Here is a 20,614-nt window from a genome sequence, read left to right on the forward strand (position 1 = left end):
TCCAGCGACTCCTCAGCCGAACAAACAAGACATAAAATATAAAACGGTATGGACAAACTAAATCGATGATGTAGCGTTACCTGATATCATCCTCCGCTTAATGCTGTTGAAGCTGCTGCCAACACATCACATGATGTTATCGACGTACCTGATTCTAATATCGATCCTGAAAAGGTGAAATCCTCACCTCTCAAACTGAAAACAAGCTATTCATCAGCGCCAGATGGAATTCTATCCGGATAAGTATTGGAAATCATGGCCAGTATCAGTATTCCAGATCAGGGCCAGATTCTAATTCTATCTGTGGTGTTTAAGCGATGTTGTAGCTCCCTATCCCGTCTACTGGCTCGCATGTTCCAGATCTCGCTTTCTACTGGTACGGCTCCGAATATATGGAAAACCTCAAGGATTAGGTCGATTTTAAAGGCAGGTGATCCTCGCCTAGCAGCAAACTACAGAGCAATTACTTCTATGTGTTCTTGTGCTAAAACAATGGACGTCATGATCCATGAGATGTTATTGAGAGCCTCGACGTAATACATCTGTTCTGTACAAGATGGATTCATACCAAAACGTTCAACATCCACAAATTTGGTAAAATTTGTATCGGAATGATTGAGCTGTATGGACAAAAGTTTCCAGATGGATTGTGTTTCTCAAAGATCAGATCCAGATCTCAAAGCAGCTTTCGACAACATATCCATCGATATACTGCTGGAAAAACTCAAAAGACTCGGACTCTATGAAAAAAAAACACGCATGCCTTCAATCTTACTTGTTGAACAGCAAATACAGTGTAAGATATGAAGAGTCATTTTAAACCGAATACGAGAGTACGTCCGGTGCACCGCAAGGAAATAGTTTGGGTCCACTGTTCGCGCCCATCGTGGAATTTGGTTCTATCATTACATGCCGAACTATGGAAACAAAAAATCGGATCGATCCAAACAAGATTCAACGGTTACCGTGGCAAGACCGTAACAACTTACCACCTTACCGGGCCCGACTATTGGGATTAGAAACTCTTGAAAACAGGCATAGAAATGCTCAAGCATTATTTGTTGCAGGCGTGCTATGTGGCGCCATTGATGCCCCTGGTATATTAGAAAAAATCAGCCTAAACGCTACAAGAAACGCAACACGAAACCGATTGATTATCTGTAGAGACTTCAATGAATAAGAATGAAAAATACGCAATACGGTTGAAATGACCACTTATTATCGATGACCAGTGAATTCAACAGATTGTCTGAGCATTTCGAATATAATATGAGTATAACAACATTCAGGGAACTTCCGTGATATGTTTTATAGCAAATTCATATGTTCGTAAAGTGTGACTTTGAAAATGATAATATTATTATGTATTTAACAAACAATGAAAATCAAATGTCAAAATTACAGCACCCATTTACCATACAGCAATTAGATATGTTCCCGGTGCTTTCAACATAAACCAATAAATTCTCTATTATACGCGCCATATATTATATATTCCGATATATAATATTCCGATTCCGATATTCCCGATATATTCTCTAAAGATTCTCACCAAGTTGCCAATGCTGTCGAATACAGCATTACAGCATCGAAAACACACTCCAACACATTTTGACGGAATGCAACGGATACAAAGCTCTAAAATATCCTGTGATCTGGATGACAACTTAGATATCATTCTGTCTCCTGATGAAAATGCTATATATTCTAATGTATTCTAAAATCCCTCAGAAAGACACTTTTGTATAAAGACGTATAAAAACTGCATAAAACAATTACATACTAAAATTACTGTTTACGGCAGAATGTAGGCAACGAGTAAAGAGGAAGACATGTAGTTGCAACTACAGAGTTAACATAGTTGAAACAAGAGGACAGTTAAGCGGAGCAGAAAACGCAAAGGAGCTCTCCCCGGTTGTAACCTATACCGAAATAATTGAACAATTTTGCCCAATTTGTTATAAACTAATTAGTAATATTTCACGTGAAATATTTCCGAAACATATCAAAGTGTAGGCGTCCTTCACATTACAACTTTCTTAGAGCAGCTAGTACTCTCTAAGAATCTTGTTGATAAGTTGGCACTAACAAATCTAGTTGGTTATCGAAATGTCGAGAGCCGAGACACGTCTGAATTCATATTTGCGAAAGAAGCAGCTTGTGTTGAACGTTTGGTCAATCGCATAAGTCTTTAAGAATGCCTACAATGATTGTCAGGTATTGGAAGTGCCAATAGAAGTGTTTGCAGTTAGTAGATGAATGAAGAATGAGTTCCTACACGTGATGGATAAAATAAAAGAGTAGGACACGTCAAAATTGATTTACCGAATTTCGACGGAGGTGTAACGAAGTCATTGACGTTTAGGAATCGTTTAATTTCGATGTTCCACGCTGCGAGAGAAATTCCGGCAGCAATGAAACTGCAATATCTTCTTGCATCGCTAAAGGGTGATACAGCCGCATTGGTTGAACATAAGGACCTGACGGCGAACAACTAACCGATCACGTGAAACGCGCTCTACAAGCGGTATGACGACAAGAATGCGCTTTATATCGTGAATATTACCGCGCCTTGAATATCCTGCCGGCGTTGTCTACGGATCGAGTGGAGGATTTAATGAATCAAGTGGACGAGTTTTCCCGTCTCGAGAAGGGCCTCATCAAATTGGGCGAGCCTGTAGAGAAGTTGTATGTTGCATAAACGTAAATTCTTTATGTGAAGGTCGGCGAGAGAACAATTTGCGCTTTGGAGGAATTGTCTATGTCTACCCGACAGGAGCGCGATGAATATGTCAAGCTGAAGAAGTTTCTCAACGATCGCATCAACATGTTGCAGTCATCTCACAAGCTCCTCACGCCTTCGACACAGCGAGTGGTGAAGCAAGATACTGTAACAAGATCAGCAACGAGATACTGTTGGAGCTGGGAAACATGCTGCGGTGCTCCCAACGCAAGGGCTCTAAGGCATATTTCGAGAAAAAGTCCTGTGGGTTATGCAAGGGACAACATACAGTAAATTCTTGCTCGAAGTTTGCAGAACTGTCGGTGAAGGAAAGAAGAAGAATGCTTAATGAAATGAAAAAATACAAACAAATTCGCATTCAATTGTACGTGAAGTGAATTAAACCTTAAAAACTGAGCAAGAATATATTTTTCTTGTGTCTAATTTCGTTTAAACGGCCCAGAAATATTGCGAAATAGCCAAATTCTCTCACATCAGAATCCCATTTCGAGAATGTAGCATCAGTACTTTTTATGCAAATTCTAATTTAAATTTATTGTCACCGCTTGAATAAAAAATATGCTTCGGTCAATCGATATGGCTGAAGTACATCCCCACGATGCGTACCGATTGACAAAAGGAAACAAAAAGAAACGAACAAATTGTTATTAATGGGGCAAACACAGATTTATTGAGATCGTATTAACCGAATTTACCCTACTTCACTGAGGAATTCATGAAAATTGATAGTTCACCAAGTATCTACGCAAATGTCAAGTTCTGATACATTTCAAGTGGTAGACTTCGACCAGGTAGAAAAGCGTTGCGTTCTATAGTTTCTTGCGTAGTTTTACCAAAGTCACTTGTTCAACTAAACTAGATTATATTTTATAAAGAAAAATAGTTATGTCACTTGTATTTTTGTTAATATTTATATTTTCCTTTATAAGCATAAGGATGTATATAAGTTATATTAAACTCGTGTAACCTTGGAGCATGAAAGACCCTGTCTTTAGTTTTGATATGTTTAATTTATCTCTCTCATATTGGACTAAATTTTAGCTTTCTTGCTATTCACTACCATAAATCTACGCTCTAGGCATTGCTTTCCGGTTTTCCTTGGAAGTATGCATTGGCTTATGCCTCAGTGTTTATTTTTCATCTGTAAGCAGTCTGCTTGATTGGCAGACGGTGCGTATATTAGGCTGATTCGTTTCCGATACTGATGAAAATCTTCAGCAGGGATTTTGCCGTCCAAATAATCAATGTTGACTTTTATCAGAATATCGGTCAAATTGCCCTAGAGGGTCGACGTAGTCAGTGAAACCTCAACTAATAAACTTCATAGCCAAATAAAGTGTGCAAACGAATACTAATGAGACTGAAATTAATCTATGGAAATTGTAAGAAACTATTTGATTTAGTGCCTATTCAAGTTTTCCCTAATTTATGTGGTAAGATGGGATTTATCTACTAATCCAAAAATTATTGTAAAATTCCTAATGTATGAGATAGAACCGATATGAGGCACTGTGGAAATAAATTTACTATTTATTTATTAAAGTAAGTTGAGGCTACTTGTCGATTATGTTTTGTTTTGCCCTCGCATCCAGCAATGAATGATTTTTTTCCATAACCCCTGATCTCTTACATCACATATACATATGTTACATCGGAGTGGCTGATACCGTACAGCAAATAACAATCCAATTTTTAAGAATTTTTACGAAATTTACAGATTTCTTCTACTCACACACTGTTAGATGTGGTATATTTCGGTGTATAGTTAGTTTATTTGTTGTTGATTGTATGGCATAGAATTAATAATACTGAACGAAGAAGCATGGAGGAAAATGTATTAAAGAGAGTGGTTTGTAGGGGAAAAAATATTCGTCATCAAGTGCAGAACGCATGCGGTCCGGTGTTACGGTGTTTAAGATTTGTTTCACGCACAAATCGAAACCTGATATTGCACAGGTAACGATTCTCGATGCCATGTGGCAGGGTTTGAGGATGGCAGTGTTTGGTCAATTATTTCAACATCCAAGTGAACTGCCACGACTTTCTTTACATTTCGCTGGCATTCAAAAGACTTTGAGCGTATACAAAGGTATAAAAAATTTAAAAAACTCTGCGGACAATATGCTATCACAATTTTCAAAAGACTTACCAGCAGAAGCTATACAGCATGGATAATTTATACGAACATATTTACTATGGTACCATGATGTTACCAATTTGATGTATCTAGAAACTCGTGTGAAGTGTCCCGCAATTTCAGTACTGTTTCTACCATCTGGCCCTATTCGTGAAAGGTGTGCGAAACCCTGCAATGGAGTATGCACAATAGAAATTCAATCACAATACAAGCCAATCATTTATAATTAAAAAGCGGTGTGGTTATAGACTATGTATGAATATATTCATCTAAAATGTGAAGCATGTCCGATATTTGAAGCTGTCTTATAACTACATTATATAAGAACAAATAGAAAAAAAATTACTACATTATTGGTGTATTTAGAATCTCTTTGAGGTCTTTTGAAACATATTAGACTCTTGAGAACAAGATATATTTCTATATTCTATGAATGTACTACGGATATCCTATGCAAACCTTTTTCCGTTACGTCCAAGTCAAGCAGGGTAGTAACGTTTTTCATCAAATTTCCAAGATAGGGTTTAATGAGTGTCTGTCGGCAATCAAGGTATTTTTGTCCATCTGATACTAAGTTAAATTAACCACATATCTTAAATTGTTTTCTTTTTTCATATTTAATTTAAAATTGGCGAAATCAATTTGGCTCGTAATCCATGTTATGCAATCTCATGTTTTCGTCGTCCCCGCATCGGATTTGGCAATCGCTCGAAACATTTGTAAGATTAGCTTTTGTTTTACCAAGGTCCATATGAGTCATTGTCACTTTTTTGCATTCTGCAAGAAAGCCCAGAAACAAAAGACAAAGGTTTTATTGCCCTATTTCAAGACTTTACTCACAAAGAGTCATTTGTGCCAAGTTCACTGTTCCCGTCACATTCCTTCGTCCGGGCTTTCGTTGCTGGAAAACATCTTGCATAACAAGTGCCCTTTCACTTTGATTGTGTGAAGGATATGTTGAATTTTTCATGCCATCTCGTCGTGAAGATCGTGGCGTTTAACGATTCATTTCTTAGCGTGCAGGGGTCGTGACCGGTGACAAGCGGGTTCACCTTTCTTTCTAATCTTCTCTGCCGAACTTACCGTGTGATTGGTCCGGCGCGGTGACACTCAGCTTACCGACATGGAAAATGATAAAACGATTGTCTCTGATGGAAGAATAATGCTTTTATGACTTACATAGCATGTTTCATTCATGATCCTTTTATGAGTGCCTCCAGTGTGACTCGGCAATGGCGCACCAAGTTTGTCGAGCCTGATGTACTCAATCAGAGAAAATCCTCTTTGAGCTCAAGAAGCACACTGTTTTTTTTCGGTACTGTAGTCTGTTGTAATTAATAATATATTTGTCGCCACCGCAAATACCAACAACACGCAACGTTGTACGAAGAACAGAAAACTTTTTCGAATTTCGGAATTTAATCAGGATAGTGTCTGTTTAGGGAGAAAGTTCTTGCATGTTTTTGGAGCATTTTGTATTTTAGGTTATAACGAGCGGGCATTTGAGTTAGTAGTGAGTCAGTTTTACCACAATTTCAAATATTTCGTACGTTGATTTAAAACCAATTTCCACTGGATGCAAAACCAAGTGGGTGGAAATAAGAAAAAAAAATCGATTCAAAATCAGTGTTATCACAGTGAGACCTGCACCGAGCCGTTAGGTACGCAGCGGTAGAATAATGATTTTTAGCTTCTAGAAAGGACTTGTTCACTCAGAGCACGTACACAAACGGCCAAAATTTGAGACGACACGTACGCTATGCCAGCATACTACATACTGGTCGTGCCTGAACCACCAGCCATAAAGGCTGCTGCGCCAGAAACGGAGCCATTGGAACAGGCCAACCCGGCGAATGTTCCAGAGGAACGGAAATGCGCTACCATCGGTGGATGGGTTGTGAACGGGAAGCGTGATGGTATTAGATGGTAGCAGGCACGTTAATATTTTGCGGCAGCAGCGGCAGGTTGTAACGCAGCGTGTGGAAGTATTTCGGATGCTACAAACGGTTTCTAGCGCACAGATAATGAATTCAAGTCACACGATCTCGACAGAACAATAAGACATAATCAAGTTTCGCTAGCAGCACTGGTCACTAGTGGTGGCGTTGGAGGTGAAAAGTGGCCCCGTGCGATCGGGCAGGAATCGATGAAATCACGCATGGCCGTTGCTGGTGGTAGAAAGGCGTGACCAACATTTTGTACAAAATACACGTATTGACGGATCTCAAAGGAGAGGAAATGAAAACCAACTTATATGAAAGGTGCTTAACTATGTAATCAAATTATAATAAATTGCTTAGAGTTTCTAAACAATTTGGAAATCAATTAAAAATTAAATCTTATTCTTCCGAATTGTCTGTGAAGATTGGGTAAAAACCCAAACACTTGAAGGCTCAGAGTACAAAAATACATTAAAAAAGATATGCACTGTTCGATTTTTAAAATTTGTGTAAAACTTTTTACTACACGTACGATGGTGATGTATTGTTTAACAAAAGCAAACAAAGACGACTTCTACTTGGTATTTCCACCAAACGGGAATAACTTTTCTTGTGCCTCAATCGATGGGCAGAGGAATTGGATTTGCGAAAAAAAGTAAGACACCTGCACAAAATAATCATACGCTTGACATGAAATTCTCACAAATAACTATAATTAACGATGAAAATCATACGAATATTATCAATCGAATCATCGGTACGGAATCAATAATCATTGAAATTGCTGATGTTTGGTATGAATTGGTTCCTTTCGTTTGTGTTTCCAGTTCGTTTGTTGTATTGGAAAGGGGGGGAAAAACATTGTAATGGTCTATTTCCGATTCGTGTATCTTCTTGGTGAATGTGCAACAGTATCTACTCAAAGAAATAATACTATTAAAAGCTATATAAACGTAAAACAAAAGATGTTGAAAACATCAAGCTGATCTCATATATTTTGTACGTGGAAAAATTCTACTTTCGATAAGAAGTCCGAGCAGCTGTCGGTGATAGGAGTGAAAAAAAAAGATAGTTGTATCATTTCGTACGATATGCCACCGCTGTTCGGAGGAATTTTATGAAAAAAAGTTTTTGGACCCAAGCTAACATTTCGCAATTCAACAACATTTAGTACGCAGTACGGTACTTTCTGCATCAAAGAAACGTGTAATTTGAGCAATTCAATTTTGTTTTCTCCTTTGTCCTTTGTGCTGTTTCGGTGCGCAGGAATGGACGGTCAAAAACGTGGCACCATAATTTGGCGCGTCTACGTGATTGGCGTAAGCAAAATGAAAAAAAAGGAGAAGAAACGTGGGTTAACTGGATAGTGTGCCCACGGTTCGTTGCCGCTCGTGTGGAGTTATGGTTTGAAACGAATTATACGTAATATAAAAAACTTTTTGAATCATATTCAAAACAATGGAATAACAAACCATGTGTAGAGTAAAGATGATACTTTGTCAAAAATATGTTATGAGTTTATGGAAAGTATGTGTACAAATGTCATCATAGATGCAATAGCAAAGCAATAGTAGGCATAATGCAAAAACCCTATTCAAAATGTCAAATGCGACGACATCAATTTGAAATCATTGCCACGCTCCACCAGCATTAGTGTTCGGCTTGATAGTTCTTTGAGGTTCTTCATTATATTGGTCCCTTCTTATAACCCTTTTTTAAAAAAATACTAATAGTTTTATTATGCACCCATTTGCGTCCATTCCGATGGGATTTGAGTGCTATGGAAAATTTCTGCTTAAGATGCAGCCTTTACACGACTTCATCCTACGGAGTATCTTTCAATTAGTTAGCTTATTGAAAGAGTCCCTTTTTCCAAAGGGTTCCGTCTAAGAAAGTGACATTGTACGTGGCATAGTGCGTCCCCGTTAAAGAGCTAACTACTCCCACAAGAATTATTTGCCGCACACCTTTCATGACCGTGCGGGATCAACTTACCTCGGTTCCATCGGCAACATATGCATACGAGATAGGCAAGCAACACTGTAAAGACGAGTTGGATAAGTTGGCTGGGACGAATCTTCCCGTCTCGCCCATTATTGTTTTTGTGTTTCCATTAATTCGGGCCTAGGTGTGGCGAGTGGATTGTCACAAAATGTGGTTTGTGACGGTAATTAAAACACAGATCTTATCCTGTAGGCATTTGGCTGTTTTATATGAACCCAGCGGTACAAACATTTATGTATATATTTCATACACTCGCAGAGAGATATCACAGAATTAGTCCTTATCGCACAGTAAATTTAACCTTTGCCTCTTACGTTGCTCGCTGGCAAGGGCCCAACGCAGTCAGTTAGATATGGGGTTTAGGTTAAGGATTCCACACATCCCGCACTGGAAGGGACAATCGTCGGCCTCGTGCAGTTTGAAATGGGTACGCAACTCCTTCTCCTCCCGGAAAGATTTGCTACAGATAACGCATTTGTACCGACATCGTCCCTTTTCACGCACACTTTCCTCAGCACCGTGTAGCTCTTTTCGATGGGCCACCAAGGTATCGGTACGTTCGAAGACGCTGCCACAGATATCGCAAGCGAGATTTTTTGACGCACTAGTTCCCCCACTGACTCGTGCTGTTACTACCGTACGAGCACATGCGTGAGATTTGTGGTGGAAGGTGAGATGACTCAGTTTGCTGAACTGTTTCCCACACTCCGCACAATGGTGTTGAGCTTCATCCCGGTGGATTTGTGTATGGCGCTGGAAGGAGTTTTTGTACGCGAAGGTACGTCCGCACTGGCCACAGCAGTACTTCTTCTCCTTGGTGTGCGTCATCAGGTGATCCTGATAGTGGGACTTGAAACGAAACGTTTTCGAGCAGGTCGTACACTGATATGCGTGGTTTCCCGTGTGAAGCTTCTGGTGCGCCTTAAGGTTACACGATTGCGTGAAGGATTTGCCACACTCGTCACACTTGAATGGCCGTAATCCGATGTGCACTTTTTCGTGCTTCTTGAAAGCGAACTTCGATTTGAACGCTTTCTTACACACTGGACACTCGTAGTCGCGCTGCTCCTTGTGCAATTCCCGATGGACTGTTAGAGCACTGCCCTGGACGAACGTTTTGCAGCAAATGTCACAGCGGAACGGACGTTCACCGGTGTGGATGCGAAGATGCTGTCGTAGGTTCGATCGCAGTTTAAACGTTTTTTCGCACACCGCACATTTGTTACAATTCTGTCCCGGATGCTTCGTACCATGATGTTCGCGGAGGTGTTTTTTCATCGTAAATCGTTCGTCACAGATTTCACACGTGTAGCTTTTCGATTTGTCTTTCTTCTGCTTCCGTAAATACTCCTTCGTTTGCGGGAGTTCAACAGCATTGAGAGTTGTTAGCGAGTCAGTGTTAGCACTTGCTTGATCGTCACTCGAGTCCTCCGTGTTGCTCAAACCGATTCCTTCATCGAAACTGGACGATGAATCTTCTAACACTATGTCGTTGCTAATTGGAACATACTCGGTTGCATTTATTTCGCAGTCAAACACCGGACGACCATCATTGCCCTCCGATGATACGCTGTCTTGACGCTTGGCATGTAGGAACAGTGAATCTCTCGGGTTCTGTTAAGAAACGTGTAGGTAAATGGTATATGATGCATTTCAATCAAAAATTCTACACACATTTGCTCTGACCATTTTTCTTACCGATTTCCCCGAGGTGTTTAGGAGTAACAGATCGTCCTTCACGATGTGTTGCATCAGTTTTGCCTGCGTTGCGTTTTTCATCACAGAGGTTTCGGGTGGTGATTGAGCCTTATCCATACTATCGTCCCCGTTTTCCATTTCGTTGACCGAAACGGTCACATACTCCAGAGAGGAAAATTGAACTGCAGGTGTGTACTCAACCGTATGCGGAACGTACACAATGACGAGTCTGTAAGGAGAAAAAAGGACAAGAATTTAGAATAATTGTCACATTAAAAGAAAATACACCTTAGTTTCGCCTTGTTTATAGGAATATTCTTCTGATTTCAACGTGTATAATTGTCTTACGTTGATTTCTATTAAACCGTATCCGGATCGTCAGTCCTGCTTACAGGGTTACGCTCTGGATGGGATTTAGTACCAGTCCGATAGCGTGAAAGCCGCTTATGACAATGACATTAATGATCATATGAATAACACTGTTAGAATGATAATTACATAACTCTCAAATTTTCCTTCTAGACATGTAAAGAGGCTTTTAACAAATGCAATTTGCAACGTTTCTTCAGTACATGGTTACGATAATCGAAATGCAATTTCGAAAAGTTGATAGTATATTGCAATTATTTAATACTGCAAGATTGTTTTACTTTGCTTTTCCAAGAATTAAATAACCGTTATTATATGATTTGTATTAGTTTTATCTCTTTCGAATGGCTTCTTGCTGGACAGTAATAAAAGAAACAAGAATTAATTTCTCTCTTAACTACTCAAAAGAAGCAATCTTTTCAGAAAATACATTAAATACATAAAATACATGAATGAATAAGAATTTTAAGAAATTGGAGTAATGATATCTTCAACATCTTTGTTTTGTAGAAATAAGAATCATAGCTTTTATAAAATACTAAAATATATACTAAATACTGCTATATACTAAAATACTGCTTTTATTAAATACTTTTATAAACTACGTTTTCAAAGCAATGCATCGTAGTCTGTTCATCGTTCTTATTGAAGTTAATGCCCTTCAGTAGTGAAAAGGATAGCTTCTGATCAATATCTCTGTTAAAATCAACAACATTTTTAAATAATGTTTAGGTTGAACCATCATTCTGGAAACAAATAGATAACAAATAGCAAAAAAGATCGGTTTGATGCTAAATGTTTGATGTAAATAGGAGTCTGTTAGCATTGTCATATATAAACAGAACAATTCATTCATTCATTCATTCATTCATATGATTGGCTTTTGTAAACATTTGGTATATGGATAGTTATAGCTTGTTCCTATCCTGTCTATCTTAGTAGCGGTCTTTCTTCTTCCAAAAAGTAAATCCTGCCTAGTTAAGGTTTTACTAGAACGCAACACGTTACTCGTACATCATGTCAGTGTCACATATTGCATCCGTTTACCGTTTATACCACATCGTCAGATAATTAACCATCCCGGAAACCGAATCTGCCGTTATTTGTGAACTATTTTTTTCCACCCTTCAATTGATGGGGGTGACAATAATAGTTCTACACTCATTTTTCTCATTCGTTCCGAATGGTTCCGAGGAAGCATTTTTCATCTTGCTGCAGAAAATGATTTATGGCCACCAAGAGTGCCGTTTATACACGTTCTTTTGCGAATGAGACATAATTTACTGCTGTCAATATGGCATTAGACGTATGACATTGGACTTCTTGCTGGACGTGAAGCTGGAATATCGGATTCTCTACGCAAGAAACGAAACCGACCGGTATGCGTACTCCATCCTTCGGACGCTATGGGACAAGAGGGCCGCTCACCGTAGCACGAGAGACATAGCTCAATCGGTGAATTTTCGGCTTCGCCCGAGGAGGGTTGTCGCACTACGGTATAATTTGTTTTGCTCTCAAACATCCACTAACAAATACCAACATGCTGTTGCTGCAAAGGTGTGAAGGGGCGATGGTTGACTAAAAAAAAGGCTGGCAAACGAAGCCAGAAAGCAGGAAAAAAACTGGTCAGAAACAAATTGTCTTTTTAACGCACTTAAGCTTCCCTTTTGTACTTTTACCGTTCGGCATGCTGAGCATCTAAGAAGTGTTGAATCGTCGGTTACTTGCCGCTACCATTTCGCGATTAATTAATCGACCTTACCATGAGTAACCGTGGTGCGAGTAGACGAAGAAAAAAAAAGCAAAATCATCAGAGACACGCACAAAATAAAACAAAACGAATCGACCGCGGCCAACGTTAAAAATTTACGCATTTTCATTAAAACTGCTGCTCGTGAGGCGTGAGGCTGTAAAAATGTAAATTAGATTACATCGCAGCTCAAGAACCAAATTCCACACGCAGGGCAAAAGTCATTTCGTTCTTCACTCTTTGGATGAATGAATAAGGGAGGCATTCATGCCGGAAAGGACAACGGTACTGGGGACAGGCAAGAATTTACCTTTAATCTTCAAAGTGTATCACGTAACACTTGGTCTAATCCGATCGAAAAGTAACAAAATCCAAAGAAAAAAGGTTAACTGCTTTGCAGTCTATTGCACACCGGAATGTAGGTAATGCATTCAAATTGACATTACTATTTCGCCGAGTTTTTCTTTTCTGCCCTCCCTGTTGCGAGAATACAGTCACGTGACCGAAATCAACTTGATTACCCGTGGATTCAATGGATGAAATCAATCGGTATGCTTCCACGCACTAGGCCTTCACATGGTGGAGCATCCCCAAAACCATCGCTGGCGAAACATCGATACAGGCTGCATGTAATAGCTAGGACTGTTGTAATGACTACGCACTTCGACGGCCTGTTTAACATTTATTTGTTTCACTGCGAAACCCACCGCCTGCTGCATCACTCTTTTCGTGTGCTGCTCGCCCACGTTCCTAAAAGCAACCCCAAACGTTTTGTGTGGAATTTTTGCGCCAAGGGTAACATATGCAAAATAAACGAATATTAACTTGGGATTACAATAATTTTCTTCAATTGTGAAAAATACCACCCACTCTGCATTGGGCTCTGCCCTGACACGGCGAAACACTTGTTAACAATGTTCTTCCAAACGACCAAGACCGTTAACAAATTCAGCTTATCGCATGCGGTGGAAACGGCAACATTTCTTCGAAAATGGGGTGCAACATCGGCTGGTTGGAGATCATTTTTCTCTTTTGGAAGTTTTGGTCACAGTTTGTACTTTTTTTTGTTCTTTACAACGCACAAAAGATGTTCCGTGCAAGAACGGCAATCACTTCGCACCGACTGCGTAATGTTATTCGCGCTTTTTATTGAGCCTGGAATGGTGGAAAAAAGAGTGAAACAATTTATGTTTCAAAATAGTTCACAGATGCTTGCTTGCACGCAACGAAGGAAGGTTCTTTTTTCGTTGATTGGCCAAATAAACTGCCTCATCTCGTAGGGGGTGCCTCATCCTACCGTGAAAGGGGCCGCTGGTTTTTTTCTTCCTATTTAAACGATGTAAACCTGAAGGGTCGAGCATCTTCTTCATACGTGTAATCGATTTAGAGTGACTGATTTGAATGTGACTATTGCGTCTGTATCAATTGTGCATCAGCCGTGTAGTTGAGGACTCCTTCCTCGGGAGTCCTTCCCCGTTGCGTTTGTGACTTAACAAACATCAAATTTATGGTTGTTTAGAAGACACATGTAAGACAATAATGTGTTCGTGTGCGCTCAATCGCATTTGAGCGTAAGCTGTGTATCGATGCGTAATGTTGATGTTACTGCACACATTTTTTGCGTTCGGTTTGCTGGTATGATTGGATTTGAAATTAGCATATTTTCGCAAAACATTTGTATGCCGTAATTCGCTTTTTGTGTTTTTAAATTGACCCACGTGCTTAACGGGTTGGAAGGGAAATTAAATTAGCATTTTTAATTTTGTGTAACGCTACGAATATACGCTATTGAGAATGCTCGTTAAAAAAATCTTAGATAAAAACATTTGTTTTGTCTTTGTGAATGTAAGGATTTGCAAATGACACATTTTGCATTTTCTATACGTGCTGTTTCGCATTATTAATGCCTAAATCTTATTTCTCTCTTGATAATCAAATAAAACTGTCCGAAATAAAAATAATACTCTATTTATTTGAAAAACCATATAAGCTCGCCATGTAGGCATCATTTGTTTTGAATAAAAATTTAACGTAAGTACGAACACTATATAAACAATATACCATAATAGTGATCTTCATTAACAACCCTAGGATTAAGATTAAATTCTATCATTAAATTCTGTTTTTTTTTAATTAAATAATCATTTCCCTAGTTACGCAGATAATAAGCTTCAGAAAGTCCTCGTACACACGTAAATTTGATATTTCATGATCAAATATGTTTTTGCATGTTGCAAATCAAATTCAAAATTAATATTTTTTACGAGTGCTTCAAAATCTCGTATTTTTGAGTTAATTCGTGTGATTTTTTCCACAAATATTTTGCATCCGTTTCACGTCAGTTTTCACGAATATGTAAAAAAGATACTTAAAGTTATTACAAAAAAAGCAGCAAATAACGACGTCTATATGTTCACAATTTGTTGATGGAAATATATGGAAATTGTTCGCGGTAATTTCGTTTCGATTCAATCAAATCTGTTAATACCAACTGCTGAAAAAAATGCTGAAAAACTGCTGGAAATGAAATTCCGTCAAGTGCTATCGCTATTGAGTATTGCCAAAACACCTCAGACTTATTTACTACAGTTGTTCGAGAGCGATGCTCAAAATCAAGCGTAGATCAGAATTCCATTTCTGTATGAAAACTGATCAACTAAAATTTTTATAAGATTTTTGCAATTCTGAATACTAAAAACATTGAAATATAATTCAGTTTTCTCCTTTACCTTCTCCGGATAGTCGGAAACAGTTTATAGGGTTTGTACATATGTTTGCAACCGTTACACCATCATAGAGAGACATTTCTTTCTCCGAACTGTGTTTATTTCGCCAAACACATTTTCACAATATAGAACCACATTCAAAATTCAAAATAGAAAGTTGTGTTCCCAGGCTCTATACGAATATTTTTTTCAAATTCATTCATATATATTGAATTCTTGTTGCAAATATGATTACAAACCATCGATAAGATTACGATTATGATTACAAACCATCAATAAGATTAGATTAGATATCGATTTAACTTTCTGGGCCTTCCATAGTCAATCCACTGTTTTGAGAACCGGCAGTATACTATCCATAAGTTCTTTTGAACTGAATTTGCCTTGCTTTACAGTAACTTTACAGTGACTGATTAGTCAATAAATCGATGTTTTTTGGATAAAAGCGTGATCATATCCTGTTCAGTAAACTTGCGAGTTCGAAGAAGAAAAATATAATCTATGTTCAACTAATAGGTGGTTACGGCTCAAGATCTCAGCGTAAACTCGAAGTGTGAATTATCGATATGTTCGAAATCCTTGGATAGATTACGATTATGTATCGTGAAGAAAACGCTTTACTGGTGCTTATATATAATAAGAAATAGAAAAAAAAATGGTAAATAGTGCTTCTACAATTTTCTACAGCATAGTTACTAGTCACAGATTTGAGTTAGGTAGACATTTCGAAAGACTTATAAACCTGTTAGTATTCGAATTCATAAGGTAATTAAATTTCACCCTCATGTCAAACGTATTACCGATCCAATCGCCAACATCAATATCTCTCGTAATGAAGAAATAATTCCAACGAATTAGGAATATTGCTTACCTGCATAAATAGCAATGCCATAAAATTGTCTCATTAATTTCTGTGCATGGGAAATGCCTTCCAAAGGGATTAATGCAACAAATGAAAGAGCGTGCTAAGCGTACGGCTCTAAGTGACTGGTGCAGCAAACGTTATGTTATGTGTTTAGCAATGAAGGGTGCCACCTTTGGACGAAAACGCCCCACATCTGTGGCGAATCATCGTGCTGCGTCGTATCGGTGCGGTATTTATTCCAGATTCCCTTATACCCGTACGTACGGTAACCTGTTAGCAGTCAGCAGTTCCAGCGGGTCGAGGCGAAAAATGGCTCACTCTTCGCTCATAACGTAATTACGGGAGTGGTATTACACAAATTGAGCATTTATGAAAATGAGCTTCACTTTTGGTTTTCTGCATGCTTGGGTTTTCTTCTGGAGGGAGAATACATGGTGAAGCGGAACCGTTGTATGCGTAGAAGCTGAGCGGGAGCTGTGGACCATGAATCGATTGTGTTTACGACGGAATGTCAAAGATTTCGTTAATGTCCGTGGTAAACCGTTGATGGGGAAAAAGTTTAGCGTTTCTCCCAGACCGTGCACGTGCTTGCTTCTAGAATGAGGAAGCAATCAGAAGGGCAGCGTGTTGCGGTCGACCGCTTTGACAGGACATGAGAAGCCAATGTTCCAATCATAGCTGTATTGTAAATTGTACCATCTGAAGCGGCCGAAGAAACCGTCACAAACTAGCAATCAGTGATGGATTATTGAGCATCAAATAGGAATAAAGTTGCTCCTCTGTGGGGATAAAAGTGATGCGACGAAAATTGTCAGTTCATTCCTATTAAAGCTGTCACCCACAGCATTATTGACGTAAGGGTTGGAAGAAGAATCGATCATAATGAGAAGAAGAACGTTCGATTTAAGAAGGGCAATGATTTTGGCCAATGTTGTTCACGGTTAGTTGCATCGAGAATTCGTTTACAGTTTGTGACGTGCCGCCAGCTCAAGATATCGTATCTGAACCACACTGCTTCAAGATTCTGACAAGCTGCTCGGCAATAGGTGCTTAATTATTTGCAACAATATTTAAAAACGGGCGAAAAAGAAAATCATAATTCGATGTTGAAACAAAATTCACGCTAAACGCAATCCGATACAGTTCGCAACATTCACTATATAACATTACAACCGTAAATTTTTCTTACAAAGAGAAAAAAAACCTGATTGCTCCGCATCGTACAAAACTTATCTTCCCGTACCTTATGTATTGTAGTACTCGATTTTAAATTCCAGCGTTTTGTAGGTTTTTTTTTTGTCATTTGCAGTTCAGCATCTGTGCATGCTGCTGCCACTTCTGTGGCATGTCGTCTGGCGACTGACGTTATCGTGTTCTTTCTTATGTTCTCAGTGCGTGCTATCTGCGCAAAACCTGTTGTCCGCCTGACAAGCCAGATCGCAAACGATCTCGTACCAGACTCGAAAATTGTTCTGTTCTTTTGCTGGTTGACCGTTGATTGTCTGTACTGTGCAAAATCAGAACGATTCTTGTCTCGATTCTTCATTTGATATTTCGTGATTGATTTCTGTAAAATCAATTATGTGGCGATTTAGCCAAAAACTGTGCGCACTGTGCCAAAACTTGCGAAAGGAACGATCATCAGCACCACACGTCAAGAGCTTTGGGTATTGCGCATAATTTCGAGAAAGAATTATCGAGAATTTTTTAATGTCCCTTTTTTATTATATGAAAATTTTTATGTTTCTTTGATATTCATGATATTATGATTGATATATCTTTGTTTTTACCTAAAACTAATGAAAACTTTGGTTTTTTATTCGAAACTTACGAATTCATTTTGGCTGTTCGATTTATTTCCGCCGAGTATTCCCAAAAGCTCAGCGTTCTTGTTGTCTACCGTGGATCAATGTATTCACTGCACTCCAATATTTATACTATTGATAGATGTCTGGATTGCAATCACTTGTTTTCCTGATGTGTACACGTAATTTTCACTCCATTTCAACACACCGAGGGTGAGCAATTTGTCACTTTTCTACAAAATTGTATTCATATTCTTAACATAAATTATACAACGCATTTTTTATTCTCAAACTCCTACCACAAGAAACACTTCCACAGCAATTGTACACTGGTAATGTTGTAAAAGACGAATCACTTTTCACTTCCATCCGGCAAACACAATCGGCGACTCATACGCTCATACACGTCCGCTGGCAACAGCGACTAGTGCCAGACTGGTCTTCATTGTTTATGCAGCACATGCCGCCACCGTTTGGCCGTACAATACCCGATTTTTCTTTCCCATCGCATCCCGATGCAAGATGCGTAAGAACGTGGTCCTGCCACGCTACGGAAATGAGACGACGAGCATCTATCTCTGGTCACCGCTGCCGTCCACAGTAGATGAATAAGCGAGAAAAGCAATGTTGGGAGGAACGTCTCGCGGGAGACAACAGGGCGCATGTGCGGTATTTCTTGTGCTTTTTGCTGCTGCATGCACTACAAATACGGTACCGACAGCGGAACAGGTAGAATGTTAAATACATACTTTTTATACGAACATAAATTCCTTCACTGCATAGGCGATCATTGCACATTATGTGCAAGTTGTGCAAGGGAAAATTATAAAAAATGAGTACGGTTAATTTACGGCTGTAAAACATTTAAACTTTCGGCAAAGTGAATGCAAATTTATCCTAAATTAAATGTAAACGGCACAAATAATTGATTACCACTATACTTTAATTAAATGTTCGTTAGTCAAATTATGAGAATAAAAAGCATTGTGCATTGAAAACTGTATCGAATAATAATTCATACGTACAAAACCTAAAGTGTACACACTACATTTACCTCACCTGTGAACATTTTATTGTGCAGCGGCGTCAACCAATCAGAGCGAAGCAAACTTAGGGAACCGTGGTTTCGCTGCAGCCAATCAGAGGCATTGTTTCGGGACACGGAATAAAAAATACGGTCAGCTGAAGTATGCCAGGAATGTTTACCATATTCAAACGGTAGCTTAAATTGAAGTTTAATTCATTCTTGCCCAAAATTTTCACTCTTTTGTCTCAAATTGTCTGTAAATTATAAGGGTTAAAAGAAAACTTTAAATAAAATACGTTGTATAAAAACAATATGAAATTTTAATCTTCTTCTTTAGCGGCACACAAATCTCTAGGCCTCTAAGCTACAAGCAGTTGTTAGATCTATGCTTGCCATTTACGGCATTCTATTCTTTATTACTTTATTTTTTATCTAATGCTTTATTACTCATAGCTGCACAGCCAGTACTGCGCACGGGGAATTGGTCCGGATGAGATTTTGGAACGGTCCTGTTGTGTAAAATCGGAACCGCTACCAAATACACTACCGGACCACCTGGGATCTTCCTAGTAGTCAAGGTTTTATCGTGAAATAATGATTAGCTCAAATTCGGTCAAACTTTCTTGAAACCAAAAAAAAATTGAAAAAAATTATGTGATAACAGGAACATGCACTATCATTAATGCAAATTTACTACAGTACGATGCATTCGTATAGCCGCACCAATTTATTGATATATTTATCAGTGGAATGATCCGAATCCGAATGATGAAACCGAACAACCTTTACTTTTCTACTAGTTTCTTTAACTTTTCAAACTCAAATTATAACAAAAGTTTCTAAAGAAAATAGCTTAAGCTAGTCTAAATCACAAGAAAACGTAGAAAAGTCGCCGAAAAAGTTTTAAAAAAGTAGTCTAACTGTCTTGAACTAATCTTTTTTTTTGTATGTGATAACTTCTCTTTTGGTTTTAATAACCGCAAAGAATTTTTGTACTATTGAATTAAAAGGTTTTCGATTGTTTGTGAGCCGATTTGTTCTCAGTATTGATTTATGCACATTTGTAGGATATGGACTGACGTTCCTTTGCGCAAACCTTTGATGCCGTTATTCTCAAAAGATTTACGGTAGCATTACAATCTAAACTGTAAGCTGGCCATTTATGCACGATGTTCTCTTTTGATTCCAATAATGCCAGGACCTTTCAGTAAGTGTTCGAGATCATTCCGGTAGATAAGTAGCTCAGCATAGATAAAAAAAATACATGCCAAATTATTATCATCTCAAACCATCATCACCTCCAAAAATTTCTCTTACATCGGATCACCCCTTGACTCCTCTAATCATACCAATATAGACTGTAGTGGTCAGGGCAATCCGAATTGAACATTTTTTTCAAATATGAAGGATCTGTGGTTCCATTCATTAGTACAGTGCATGTGGTTATGTGCAAACTTCAATCAATTCACTTTATGATGGATTGCAGGTTTAGGGTTTTGGATTGAATTGACACAAAGGTGCGTTTTCTAGCAATGCTAATGCTTAATTCG

The 20,614-nt window shown here is 38.6% G+C and overlaps 1 protein-coding gene across 1 annotated transcript; it reads right to left on the reverse strand.

Moving 5' to 3' along the window:
* Nucleotides 1–9,148: 9,148 nt before the first annotated feature.
* On the reverse strand, nt 9,149–18,071 carry LOC128304130 (zinc finger protein ZFP2-like). The gene is made up of 3 exons (XM_053041270.1): nt 18,064–18,071; nt 10,523–10,751; nt 9,149–10,438 (listed from the first exon to the last, which is right to left on the reverse strand). The coding sequence occupies exons 1-3, from the start codon at nt 18,069–18,071 to the stop codon at nt 9,167–9,169; spliced, it is 1,509 nt and encodes a 502-aa protein (XP_052897230.1). The 3' UTR covers nt 9,149–9,166.
* Between the last annotated feature and the right edge of the window lie 2,543 nt (nt 18,072–20,614).

This window comes from Anopheles moucheti, chromosome 3, assembly GCF_943734755.1.
Source record: "Anopheles moucheti chromosome 3, idAnoMoucSN_F20_07, whole genome shotgun sequence".
In the NCBI taxonomy this organism is placed as follows: domain Eukaryota; kingdom Metazoa; phylum Arthropoda; class Insecta; order Diptera; family Culicidae; genus Anopheles; species Anopheles moucheti.